This window comes from Centruroides vittatus, unplaced genomic scaffold (genome assembly GCF_030686945.1).
Source record: "Centruroides vittatus isolate TY-2023 unplaced genomic scaffold, ASM3068694v2 contig_912, whole genome shotgun sequence".
Taxonomy (NCBI): Eukaryota; Metazoa; Arthropoda; class Arachnida; order Scorpiones; family Buthidae; genus Centruroides; species Centruroides vittatus.
The window spans coordinates 1,021,051-1,036,383 of record NW_027122601.1 but is presented as its reverse complement, the minus strand read 5'-3'; the positions used below and the strand labels follow the sequence as shown (position 1 = coordinate 1,036,383).

General features: G+C 22.6%; 1 protein-coding gene across 2 annotated transcripts in view; it reads right to left on the bottom strand.

Moving 5' to 3' along the window:
* The window catches only part of LOC136984311 (tubby-related protein 3-like), a 54,873-nt gene that overhangs the window by 15,641 nt on the left and 23,899 nt on the right, over positions 1-15,333 (bottom strand). For both annotated transcript variants that reach the window (XM_067281244.1, XM_067281245.1), the window contains exons 4-6: positions 5,041-5,087; positions 2,843-2,971; positions 2,639-2,733 (exon numbers count right to left, since the gene is read on the bottom strand). In XM_067281244.1, the coding sequence (XP_067137345.1) occupies positions 2,639-2,733; positions 2,843-2,971; positions 5,041-5,087 (271 nt within the window). The remainder of the gene's footprint in view (positions 1-2,638; positions 2,734-2,842; positions 2,972-5,040; positions 5,088-15,333) is intronic.

The window sequence follows — 15,333 nt, the reverse complement described above, 5'->3', positions numbered from 1 at the left end:
ATATATATATTTATTTCTACTTCAGAAAGAAAAGAAACCAAAAAGCAATTTTCTAAAATATATTTTTAAATTTATTTTTCCACAGTTTTTATAGATATTACGTCATATCTGTTCGACTTATATAGGCTGTAGATACTACAGTACAGTATTACATTACACATTAGCTTTTTAAATTTGTTTTTTAATGTAGTAAGTACCGGTGCAAATTATAAATTTATATTAATTTTGTACATGGTAAACACGTTCTTCAGAAAACAAACTTTTTACAAACTTCGTCACTGTAGTAGGCTATATTCAATTACTACCAATCAGAAGAGTAAAAGAAATACTGGATTATATTGAGATTTTAAAGGATAAAATTCAATTGTGAGTCTGTACAAACGAAACAGAGAATAAAAATTCTTAAAACTTCTCCTTTCTCTTTGTTTCGTAACTTAATCTGAACTTTTCCGTTTCAAAACTACATAACACCACTTAATAACATGTCGGTTTACTTCAAAGACCTCATCAGAATGAAACGGTTGCCTAACGTTTATCGATCTCGGCAAACTATTACATACTTATAATTTTGTTTAATTTCATTAACAACTCAAAATACACAATTAGTTTCACTGCCTAAGTCCTAATTTGTATAAAGTACCTAGGAATTTTGAAATATAAATTCCAAAATCCGTAGGCACTTCGTACAAATTAGAAGTAATTATCTTGATACAATAGTTCCATCATTTATATTAAACATTACTAAAGTATCACTAGCTTTATACCTATTTAAATGCAGATTAGTAAGGCTTCACCTATCTCTATTTATCTTCAATTGTCGACTTTACCAGGACTTCCATTCAGATGAATGAAACTAGATTTAATTCGTTGTTATCTGGTGTTTATTTTAAACTTTTGCTTAATGTGTATATTTTAGGAGTTTGAATACTACATATAACTCAAATATTCGAAAATTTAGCTTAAAGTTCTTAAAGTTAATGAAATTAATGAAAAAGAAAACAATTACGATCCTTGTAAAAAATTAAACACACAGAAAACTCCATGTTATTTTAATCATAAAATCTTTCTAAATTTATTATTATGAAATCCCATTATTTTTTGTATTATCGTCATATTTTAAGAATATATTAATTTTTTTAAACATTATAAGTTTCCCAAAAAGAGCCATAAGCTTAAAAATTGTTTTAATTTGTTAATTATGCAATATATTTATTACCAAAGCATTTCAAATTAAATTACTTTTATTTAAAAATTTTAGTTTTTACAGCTTTATAAACTAATTTTAAAGTATTTATGAAGTCATTAGTATTAAAAATAGGTTATAGAATTATTTTAATTTAAATATTTATAAAAATATAAACTTCAAACTATAAATATCTGATATAATATTTGAATTATTTAGTAGCTTCTAATAACAATTAGCTTTAAATTAACTTTTGATTAGAAATCACGTCTCAAACTAAAATCGACAATAAAAATTTATTTTATGCAATTCTGAAAATAAATTTTTATTTTTGGTTTATTACTGCAAATTTACAAATAAAACAATTTGCAATTTATTATTGCAAACTTTTTTATTTGCAAAACAATTAATATATCCCTATTAAATTATATATTTCTAAGCGTTTAAAGCAATTTAGAATTATTTATTGTATTTTTTCATCGATTGTTTAAGGTTAAAGGAGTTTTGGAAAAGTAAATAAACCTTAAAACAGTAATTTTTAATACCACTTATTAATATAGAAACGTTTTGATGTAAGTTATGGATTTATAGCAGGAAAAAATACATCATTATAAATTTAACTTTGGTATTATTATATCTTTAGATAAGAGTTCATTTAAAAAGACTCAATTTTCAATGAAAAAATAAAATAAATTATAAAAAAAATCAAAGAAAGAAAAAAACTTTATCTCCAGAAAAGAAGTCCCTCACCCTCGAGAATGGTGCATTTAGGTAAGAGCCACTACCTTGAGAGGAAAAAAAAATTCAAATTCTAGCAAACTATATATATTATAATAATGCATTTATCGTCAAATTTAATAGCAAATGTTAATTTAGTAAAAGCTAATAACTTCTAATTAGTTTTTTTTTATTATCGGTACAACGTTCATAACATGAAATGAAGTTATTTAATCACTTAATTACATTTAAATTTTAAATTTATGAATCCTTGTATATTGTAGTTGTAATTAATTGAATTGTAATTATTCGTTTAATATAATTACTATTGTACTAAAATTCATTTACATGTTTATTGAAAATTCATGCACAGATATATTATAGGCTATTATGCAGAATAAATATTTAATCTTACATTACAGGATTTTTGAATAAATTTTAAAAGTGCTTTCTTAATATATACAATTTATTTTTAAAGATATAACGACGTATTAATTAAATCTATACTTAACTTAACTTATATATATATATATATATATATATATATATATATATTATTACTCTTTATGAGTTATTTTTTATCTCATATATATATATATATATTTAACTCGTGTATATATATATACGAGTTAAAAAAAATAAATCATAAAGAGTAATAAAATACATTATTATTTTTTTATGATTTATTAAAGAAACAATAGTAACAGATGGTCAAGACATAAGAATGAAATTACTTACTTCAATATAGCATAACTAGAAGGATTCATATCTACAGGATCTGTCGATATAATATGTGTAGTTGTCGTTTTACTTTTGGATACTAACAGGATCACCTATCAACATGACATCAGATGAAACGTATGATTTACAATTAAATTGTCAACAGTAATTTATACAATATTTTATAGAACCTATAGATTCTATATTATAAAGTGATTTTACCTTGCATCCTTCTTTATTCGAATGTAACAAAGAATAATTCCCGTCTTTTTTATGTGACACAAATGTGCAGCAGATGGTACCAGAAAGACATGGAGTTCTCGCAATCGTCCAGGATTCATTTAATTGTTCCTACAATGTTTCGAATTGTAAATATTCAATAAAGTTTATTTAAAAGGATTTAATTAACACAATTTCATAATTGAGTTATATCTTTAGGGAATGAATGTAGATTTAAATTAAAAATTAATTTTTATCAATATAACAATCTTAACGCTAAATGCAATTTTTGAATTTAAATTTTAGATAGAATGTTTTACATTAATTTAAAAGATTAAAATATTTAATCTTTGTTCCATAAGTACAGTTTTAGAAGTGCAAATTTTCGCTACGAAGATTAAATTAGATAATTCCTTAGATTTTAAGTAATAATTCAAAATTTGTCATTTTTATTTTCTAAATTAAATTACTTTGTTAAAGGAGAGACATTGATTATTCAAGGAACATCGTCTTTGCATGCAATAAAAATTAAAGAATAATTTCATGGATTTAAAACAGATTACTATTCTTTAGTTTTAGATGCTTTAAAAATTAATTTTTATATAAATTTTTATATTTGTAAATGTTAATTTTAGCGTAAAATTATATTTACGTATAAATTATAAAAATTTTATAGCAAATATTTTACGTGATAAAATCTGTTTGGTATATTTAATCCTTTTAAAATATTTATTTAATTAATCGGATCCAAAGTTAATTCTTTAATTATAGAAAGGGTTTAAATAATTCATTTTTAAAAGTTTTTAACTAAGAAATTTACACACAGTATATAGGCCTATAGTTTTTATTTAACTAATGGACTATTTGACTAAAGAAAAATTTTATTTTTCTTCCTTTTATCAAGCTTAAACTTCCTGTTGGATTTTAAACAAACTCAATTAGCCTATGAGTAAAATCTTTTAAAGTAAAATGTATAGAAGCGGACGATACAGATCTGACTCGAAGGCATAAGCAATTAGTATGAAAGCTCAGATACTTCAGTTAAAAATTCAAAAGAAAAACAGAATAAAACTCTGAAGTTAATTCAAAGAATAATTCTGAATCTTAGCTACATTATTTAAAGTATCTTTTCGTTTAAATATTAAAACTATTACTTTTAGAGAACTCTTCAACCAACATTTTCTCACAGAACAAGCTTTCTCACTTAATTATTAAACAGAATCAATTTAATTGCGATCTTTGAACAGGAAATTAAGAGATTTCTAGTTTAAAGCATTAAAGTTTTATTTTTAAAATTATTTTCTAAAACATATTCGGCAAAGTTCACCAATCTAAAACAATATATATATATATATATATATATATACGCTGTTAAGTGGCATAAGTTTTTCTTTTTCTTTTTTTTCTGAAACATTTAATGTGTCGTATCATAATCGTTAATGGTTCACTCTCATGGTGCTGTGAAGTCATTATTAAAGAGAATGTAATAAAAATACTCCAAAGAAAGTTAAATAGACAGGTGGCATTAATGATTTATTGATTTTTAAATTTGTAATTCATCATTCTGTTTCTAAAGCGACAAATCCAAGTAGTCAAACATAAAGGGAAAAAGAGGAAAAAATCAAAAGTAAAAAAAAAAAAATACTTTTCTTTCCCTCTGAATTGATTAATATTACGAAATTTTTTGATGCTATTCTTCATCTAATCAAGTAAAAATGCTTAAGGATGTTGGAAAAGATTAATATAAAAAATACTTAAAAAAATAAAAGGAAATTAAGATTTAATTCAAATATGCTACGGAGATTATTCAAAAAGATTTTTTACTTTAATCAAATGTTTTTGTAAAAGTACGTCTCGTATTTAAAAAAATAATAATAATAAAAAATAACAAGAAATTCCATCGAAGTACAGTCATACAATTGAAATAAACATATTCGTGTTGAGTACCGAATAAAAATTGATCTTTCGACTTCGTATCCTTGAAAAAAGAATAAATTTACATCAAAATGTCATAAAAGTGAAAGAGAACAAAATTTTGTCTTTTCTGCATTGATATCGTTGAACGAACGCGTGTTACATGCAATACACGTGTTCAACATAAATTATATTGAACCATATTCATCAAATCGAATGTAAGTCTCATTACATTTTATGAATAATTTTATGTCATAATATATTTATTTTCCAGTAAATCTACTTACAGAATATTTTTCTTGAATTTCATTTACCTCGGCATCTTCTGTATTCTCTATATTAAAAAAATATTAAAAATTTATATTAAAATAGTCATAAAAATATAAAATCTCATTAATGTGAGCTTACTTATTATGTTTAATCAAGCAGAAAATTTGATAGATTTTCGCGTAATAACATAAAAAAATATATAAAAAGATTTGAAATTTAAGTTCGTGTTTTTCTTTTTCCCTTGGAAAATAAAATTTTAAGAATTTTAAGTCAATCAATTTAAAACGATAGAAATTTTTCTTACAATCATTCAATTCGGAATTTCTTTCAGTAATGCATAATTAATTTTCAATTTGTTTTACTGCTTTCACATTTATTAGTTGATTTTGTAAGACAGAATGTTATTTATATTGAAAAAAATAATAATTCCTTAAGTAATTAACAAATTTTCAATTTTTATTTTTAAATATTTAAAATGTTTAATTCATTATCTTCGAAATTAATTTCAATTAATTTCAGTTATGAATAAATATTAAATGCAAGCATTTTAAATAATGTTGAATGAATTTAATGATTGAAAATGTTTATTTAAATGCGTTTAAATCAACATTTTCAAACAATAAATTTTTAAATTTAAATTCTAATATTTAATAAAATTATTTATTTTCAAATTTTTAAAAAAACAAACTTAGAAAATTTTAAGTATAATTAAATATTATCTTGAGAAATAACAAAGACGACGATCTTTAACTCTAGTCTAATTATTAATTAATTTCGTTTTAATTATTGTTTTAGAAGTAATAATTTAAAATATTTATAATTAAAATAAATCAATTGGTTGTTTGAAAATCGAAAGTTGTTATTATTCTAGATTTTATTCAAAATAAAAATTTAAATGACTTAAGTAGATTTTTATACTTAACAAAAAAATAATTTCAGAATTACTGTCAAGCAAACGACTTTCATACAAAATATTATTTAATGTTTAATTAGTAGCCTATAGAAAAATAAAGATATTATATAATTTAACTCAATTTATAAAAATGTATTTGCTACAGTAAAATACAAAAAAAATTCTATCCAAGAATTCTAAAGTACATTCGAAAATATATTTCTTACATAAAAATCTAATAAAACTTATATAATTTTTTAAAAATTTATGATAAAAATAAAATTTTAAAAGCTTTGAAGTTAATATGATAAATGTGAAATATGTTTTCAAACGTACAGTATATACTAAGCACTCAAATATTTGTTATCAAATAGTGGGTATGTAAGGAAACAATTGTTTTACTAGATAAATAAACCATTTAATAATGGATTACCATGTAAAATAAATCGCTTCTTTATGTCATACTTCAAATGTCTGTCATCATTATACGTATCTTTTCTTCCTGAAATCGTTATTCTTTTTTTTCTGTCCTATATTACATCAATGTCTCTTGGTTTGAGTAGAAACATTAATGTTTTTGTTATTTATATACATTTTGACTTTCTCTAACAAATGATTTATTAATTTAAATGTTATATTAAATCATATCAACTTAATAAATTATCTTATTTGCATTTTTTTCCTTTGATGTTTGTAATATAAATATCTATAAAATAGTAGTGTATTATTAATCACTTTCAAGTTAATAAGTTATAATTCTAGAACACAAACGTCAATTGCATCCTCATTATTTTTTCTATCTCTAAAATATTAATCCTATTTAATTTAGATCTTGGAAGTCAAAGTTTTTAAGTTTGCTGATGATAAAAAGTGTTTTAAATTTGCTTAATTTATCAAACATATTTCATAATTAATTAAGTAAAACATTCATTGTTTACGAATTTTGTATAAAATTTATAAGCAACTTATAGACAGTAGGAATTGTCTAGAGTACGGATCTCACAGGGGCCCCTTAAATCGATTTGCAAATTCACATATAAATAAATCAGATTTTAAGTGTAAAGTGAACAATGTGAACATAGTAACATTCGGATCTTCTCCAACAGAGTCCAGTAGTAAATATAACAAAAATAATATTATTGACTTGTTTTGTGGCTCGTATCTCAACTGTTGCCTAAGGCCTAAAATTTCTTTTATCTTTCATTGTATAAAATAAACTAAAAAATATCTTTATGTAGGAAGTTCTTTAAAATATCTTTTGTAATATTCTAATTTAAAATTCAATAAAAAAATTATAATGTATAACATATATAAAATGATATAATTTGAATAATTTTATTTTTTCCAAGAAGAAACTTCTATCGATTTGCAAAATAAAAAAAAATTATTTTATTACTTTAGAGTGTAGAAATATCATTATACAGATATCTAGAATTATATTACATAGAGATATCGTCTACGTATCTTATGACAAAATCAATTCTTTTTTTATTTTTTAATTTTAATCTTCCGTTAGTAGAAAGAAACTGAAGAGAAACAACATGCTATTTCAAGATCTACATCTATTTTCAAAATTGAAACAAAACCAATTTCATTTTAATTTTTAAATCTATGATACTAACATATCCAATTTCTATTTTAATATATAAAATTTTAAAATTATTATATTTTAACATAAAAGATTAGTCAATAAAAAATAAATTCTTTTAATACAAAATACTTTAATTTAGACTATTTTATATTAAAAATCTTATCTATAAATTTTCTATATAGGTACTGTACATTTACTTTAATATAGAAACTATTATATATTTTTATTTAATATTCTATATATTTCATTAAAATTTTAATCATTTTTTATTTTTAATGTTAAAAATTTTATTAGTTTTAAAAATATTTTTAACAAAAATTAAGCTAAAATTTACCAATTAAACAATAATAAATTGAGAAATTAATATTTTATTTAGTTTTTAATGTGGACTTTTACTTACATTTAATATAATTATAAATGTTTTTAAGTAATATTGAATATTTTATTTATAATTTTATTCGTTTTGATCCGTTACAAATCGATATGTCGCAAGGGTTTATGCAGCATTCAATAAATATGAGATCACTACTAACTTAATAAGCATTCCAATACAACAAATTTATTCAGATTTATTTCAACAAATATAGTACAGGTTTAACCAAAAATTTTGAATATTTTTAATAAATTTTAATGAGATATGACTATATTATTAGATAAACATGGAGAGAACGAACAATATAATGTAAATATTAATAACGGAAAATAAAGCTAGTAATAACAATAATAATTGGAATACCTTAAAGGGCATTTATTTCGTCAGAATAATGTACTCTTTTACGCAAGTTTGAAGTTTTTCGCATATTTTTTGTAATAGGGAAATGTAAAATGACGTCAGATTGACGTAATAGTGTACTCCATTCTGACAAAACGAATGCAAGTTTAGTTTTCACTTCAATAGAACTATAAAGAGTAAATAAACAAATAAAATGAAAATAATAATAACTGATGACAGATTTAACAATTTAAGAAATTTATGTTATTGTAATATTAAGATATTCATACAATTTTAAACGTATGAAAATAAAAAATATCATTTAATTAATTATTTTATAGTATCAATTGTTTAATTTGATTTTTTAAAACTCTTCGCCTTGTTGGCACTTGCTTTTTCCAAGCCCATCGTGGATTTTGAGGCTCACAATGTGGGCGGACGAGTGGTAAGGGATGAGCCTCGAAATATCTGGGACATGTCCATCCACGAAAAATTCCTGGGCTTTTTCCTCTGATTTCATCCTGAATCCCACAGAGTAATAGGCTGACGTCTTAATCTCGTACGCCGTTTGACCGACCACTGTTTAATTTCAACGGCGAATTAAGACCTTTCAGGTCCTGGGCACAGAAGATTGAATGGTCTAATTGTAGAAATTGTATATCAAATTTATAAATAATTCTATTAAAAAGGTAAAATAGTTTTTTTTTTCAATTTCCGGATCCCGTGACACGGCCCCTAAGGAATGTGCCTCACGTGCAAAGTGGGCAATCCAATAAGCTACTGTTTAGTTTATACTAAAAACGTTAAGTAGAATGATCTAAATAAATAAATAATCCAATAAACAGTGACGAAAATTATTGATGTTATTTTAAAATTTTGCGCAAATAAATCGATTAATTTTTCTTTTCACTTCAAACGTCCTCCACTTTGTTCCAAGCGCAAATAACTGACAGCAGTTTTCTCTTGATAACAGGATTATTTCCGAGAACGTTCAAAAATTTTATCTTTAAATGTACACAAAATATTTCACATGCAAACAGAGAATGCAAAAACAATACACAGATTCTTTGTAAGTAACTGAAAACTTTGTAATTGAAGATTTTATGCGTAGATTATAAATGTAAGTTTTTACATATACAACAAAAGTTATGACTGCCAGAATCTTGTTAAAACAGTACTAGAAATTCCTTTGAAAATAAGAATCTCCCAGCTTTTTCTTTTTAGTAGTCGCATCACATTGGCTTGAAAGTTATATTAATGAGTTATTGCAGCAATGTAGAAATTTATGGTTTTAAGTAGGCAATAATTGTTGTAATAGAAGAATTATGTCATAGTATGATAAATGAAAAAAAACACGTTTAAGATCTAATATTGTGTTTTTAATGGGAAGATTTTATTTAATGAATCTCTGCGAAAACATTACTAAATTACAATACTGTATATATTTTTTTGTTTTCAATTACTGTATTATAATTTATTTCTCATTTATAAAATTAATTTCGAAAACTAGTGTAAAAATAAATAAAATAATATTAAAGAATTTTTGCAGATGTCTAGGTCTAGTTTTAATTGTTTTTTGTGTTTTGATCAAAGTCTGTTTAATATAATCTTTGCTTGACGTATTATCTGTAAACTAATAATTTCATTTAATGAAAATCATACATTTTCTAATAAACAGTATATACAAACTGAATGATGTAACCTTTCAGGAAAATATTTCTACCCTTTACTCCGTAATAATATCTTATTTCATTGTATTATGACTAAAAACAGAAGACAAACTTCAATCTATTGCTTTTTCAAATTTTTTTTTTTATACCATTCATAAGCAATTTAATAATAATACTTGTTTTCCTAAAATACATCTACAACATATTTATAGGACTTTTCTACAACTAAAGAGGACAATATTTCATAAAACCAATATGTATAAACCAAATGGAAAAGACAGAGCTTTATTTCAGCTTGATAATATTGAAGAACTTTTCTTGATTAATTTTTTTCGATTATTTATAAAGCTTGTATTTATATTATTTATTAAAATCTTAAGAATTACATTCTTACAAGTTATAGCAAATAAAATATATTTGTAAAAACTATTTAGAATCAAAACCAACAACTGTAGTGCCTTTGACCGGTGTGCTTCTCTCCTCTTTCTCTGTAAAACGCTTTACAGAGAAAGAGGAGAGAAGCACACCGGTCAAAGGCACTACAGTTGTTGGTTTTAATTTATTTTCACTCCGGTGTTGTTCCTTTATATATTTTGTCTATTTAGAATTTTTATAAAGTTATCAATAAACGTCCAGGATATATCTGTTAATAATATTTTATTTAAATATTAATTATTAATATAATTAAAGAATCATTAAGTTAAAACATATTTGAAACAATTTAGTTTGTATAATCTTAATCGAAGGGGTAAATGGAAAAGTGGTATGCTTATGTAACAAAACAGTTTTCTTTATTAAAAATATAAAAAAGTATGAATTTGAAAATGAAAGAATGATATAAATGTAAGTAATATGCAAGTAAATATATCTATTTATTATTTAATTTAATAAAATATGATTTTTTAACTAATATTAAATTTTATTACTAATACATTTAAGTTACAGTTTTTGTCACTTGCACCACTTTTTCACTAAACCCCTCTGTAAAGTATACCTGAAACCACTTCATAAAAATCTATTTTTTAAAATATAAATTAATTTTAAATATAACCTTACTAAAAATAATATATTTTTCTTTTTTACAATTTTTGTATTACAAATACATAAATTTTATTAAAGATTCAACAACTTTCATATTTTTATGAGAATATCTGAATTAATTTGTCATAAATTCATTCAAAGAATATGCTTTAAATAATTTATATAAAATTATAATTTCCATGAAATCTAAATTTTCTTTTAAACTTTTTATCACATTTGAGAAAGTTATACTTTAAAATTTCTTCAGTAGAAGTCATTCAAATATATTCAAGACATGTGCTAGACTTATTACAGAGAAGAGTAAAATATACAGGATATTAAATTACGTCATACTCCACATTTGAAAGAAATTACAGTCTTCAGGAAACAATCAATATCTGATTATCGAAAGGAAATATATCAGACACGTCATCTAAAATTATCACGTTATAGATTCAATCATTCACTTTTCTAAAATTGATATTAGAAAGTGAATTTCCCCTTTAAACAGTTTCCGGCATGAATAAATCACAAGTCAAGATGTTGAAATTTAATTTTGCGTTTTTCAAATTTCAAAAATACACAAAACTAAAATTGAATAAGAATTGATGATCTGATAGAATATATATATGTATGTATTATCAAGCTTATAAATTTTATACGTTCTCTTCAAAATTAAAAAAGAAAAAATTAATCCGAACAGTTGTAGACCTGTTGTAAATATAACTATAAATCATGTCAAATAATCTAAAATTTAAAAATATGTAAAATATTAAGTAAATCTAAAATAGTAAATAAGGATTTTTTTTAATTGTAATAAAACTAAAATACTATTATAAAAAGCGATTTAATGGAGTACAGTTATATAAGCAATGCTTCATTAAATAATATATAGAAAAATATACACTTTAATGGAGAAAAACCGCTTTAATAAATCATTTTCGATAAAAATTCTTGTTATTTTGGAATCTTAGCTTATCGAAAATTATATAATTATATTTAATAACAACATTATAAATTATCGATTAAAAATATAATAAATTTTAATAGAAGTCTATATAAAATTTTATTATGAAAACCAAATAAAAATATAATTATCGATCAAATTTTCGTTTAAGTTAATAGATATTTTATGGTAATTTTAAGATGTTATAAAATTATATTAAACTTTTGTTATCTTTCATTCAACATATTGCAATTAATCAAAAATGATCAACAGAATGTAATTAATTTTTAATTGATAATAAAAGAATATGTGACTTTTTCAAAAATGAATTTTAAATTAAAGCTTTGTTAAATTGCTTTGAAAATTAATTTTTCTTTTAATTTTTCAGAGCTTGATTGAAAATTAAAATGAAAAAAAATTAATAAAACTAAATTTTTATACATCAAAAATTACATATTTGAAACAAAATAATTGATTTAATATTCGTTAATTAATTAAATTAAAATGTTTATATCAAAACCTGACTTTAAAAGTTTTTAGAATAAAATTATTTGCGGTTTTTTGTTTTGTTTATTGATTCAATTGCATTTTATTTTACTTTTTTAAAATTTTCTTCTTTATAAACTCGATCGCTTTAATTTTATAAATTGGAACTTTCTCAGAGACTTTTATAGTTAAATGGAAAATGTAATTTGCGAAAGAATTCATTTTCCGGATAAATGCGTCCTTTCTTCGCCCTTCTTAGAAAGTTGTTTTAATTATAAATTAATTATATCTTTTATCTTTTTATAAACACATTAATTACTCATCAGATTAGCTTACAGCTTTTCATTATTGTTGAAGTGGAGTGTCTTTGTGATATCGAATTCGATAATTATCAAATTTAGCTTAAAGCTAAAGAACCGAGTAAACATTCGCTATGGCATTTTGAAATTGAATTTAAAATTCTTATTATAATAATTTAAAAATTGACTGGTGAAAAGTGTAATTATTAAAGTTTAACCTTTAGCTAAAAAATATCATTTATATTTTAAAAACTAAATCGCAGAGTTGTCAGTGCGATGGTGCATTCAATTCAAACTTTGACATCTCTTCGCCTATGACTTGCATATTCTCCACTATAAGGGGGGGATGCTTTCTGACAGCTGAATTTAGATAAGTTCATTTTATAATTTAGTTATATTAAAGATATAAAGATCGCTATTCAAATTCTAAATACTTCAAAGATTTATAGAAAACTTTTGTGAATTATTATTTTTTTCTTAATGTGAAAACGGTTATCCCGTTAAGTATAACAGAAAGATTATTCTGTCAGTCTTTCAATTCTAGATAATGTTTTAGACAGATAAAATCTTCTCAAAAGCTCATCTTTATTTGATCTTTGAACAGAAAATATATATATAAATCCATTTTAAAATTTTGTAGTATCCAACAAAAAGTACATTTCCATAATATATCATTATCGCACGTCATTATACACGCTTGCAAGATTGCATACTTAAATGTGTGTTAAATCTAAATGAATATAATGCAAAGTATCACAGTTAACTATCTTTTAATTAACAAATTGTAGTTTTTTTTTCTTTTAAATTAAACATAAAACTAGAAATTAATACAAAATATATCATACAACATTTTAACTTTAAATTTAACTTTAATTAACCATTTTAATAATTAACAAAGATAAATAAAATACATACTAATTTAATGACATTAAACAGATAAACAATTAAATTTATTTTTCATAAGTGATTATTATTAAAGTTTTGAGAATTTACAAAAAAATAAAATATTAGTAAATTTTATTGTAATTATTTTACTAAGTAAATCCAAACGTAATTATTTTCCTATAATTTTTAAATTAAACTTTAATTTTATTTAAATTTCCATATTAATTATGCTATTTAATGTACTGTACAGTACGACATACTAATGAATTAAGTAACATAATGAATGTAATAATTGAATCGAAATATAGTTTAAGAGATTCATAATTAAAAAATAATATTAACTTAATTTTTAAAATTTATGTTTACATATATGTTTAATAATATTGCTTTAAATAATTTAAATCTCTTGCTTAACTAAATCGAATTTAAGATGAAATGAATCATATAACATCATTGTTAAAGAAAATAAAACAAAAACTTTTTAGGAAAATAATTGAGGTAAAGAATTAGAAATAATTAAAAATTACATAAATTATAGACGGAAATTGATTAAAACTTAAAGAAAACACACTTAAATTATTCTATTTCAGAAATTTAATACTATAAAAGTAAAGGTTTAATTTAATTTTCTTTAACCAATTGTTAATGGAAATTAAATTAATCATCTTCTTAACTGTTAATTAAAATGCTTATTTCAGTAATTGAATATAAAAAAATTTAAGAAAATCATTCTATTATTTTTAATAGTACAATACAGTACAATAAATTAAATTGCTAGTGATATATTTATAAAAATTTATTGTTACAAAATTTGAAATGATGTAAAAATTTATAATAATAAAATATATAAAATTGTCGCTGAAATTTAAAAATTCCTTAAGGTTTCGTATGTCTGTTATCGCAAAGTAACGAAAGTTAGAGGAACAAAATGATGGAGGAAGAGAAAACGAAATTGTCTCCTTTGAGTCCGAGTAATAAATTGGGAATTTTTCGAAAAGCAAACAAGAATTTTTCGGCTATTTTTAAAAGAAATTAAAAAATAGCATTACATTCGGAATTATCTTTATCCAGGACATAGTGCATTATCTTCGATAGACTACTAAGAAGGGAGTGATTCTCTAATTTCATGCTTGCACAAGCATGAACAAACTTCTTTTATGGGGAAACCTATGGCTTGTATAATAAGTTATTCGATTTTAAAAATTCTACTAAAGTAAAAAATAATAATAATAAAAACAAAAATACCATTAAAATTTTTTTTGAAGAAGTTTGATATGGACAAACTACAATTTTTATACAAACACAAAATAAACAGAATCGAACCAATTATTTTTTTGTTATATTTTTGAATAATATATCAAAATCAATCTTTTGAATGATTGGTCGATGCTTTTATCCATAACATATACAACCGGTTATCGATTTTCTTGTTCTTTTATGGTTGACAACCGAATCTATATTGGGAAAGAAGCAAAGCAAAATGCATTTCTTAAGTTGAGGTGACAGTTTTTCTTATAAGCTCCGAAGATATGATCGTCAGGCCTTAACAGTTTCGTATTATCGTAGAAAATTTCATCCAGTATCTGTTTTATGTTTACGTTAAAAGTTATGAAATGCGTCTTCAATTTTTATCTAGATTTACCTTTGCAAAGGTTTATGTAATGTATTCTTTATTCTGTAATATAAGAATAAATGCTTCAGAATGCACAGAGGGAAACGATCCTTGTTTATATGCAGTTTTAATCCGATTAAAAATGGTTGATAATTTTTAAAAATAGATTATTAATTAATAAGGTAAAAGTAAGATAA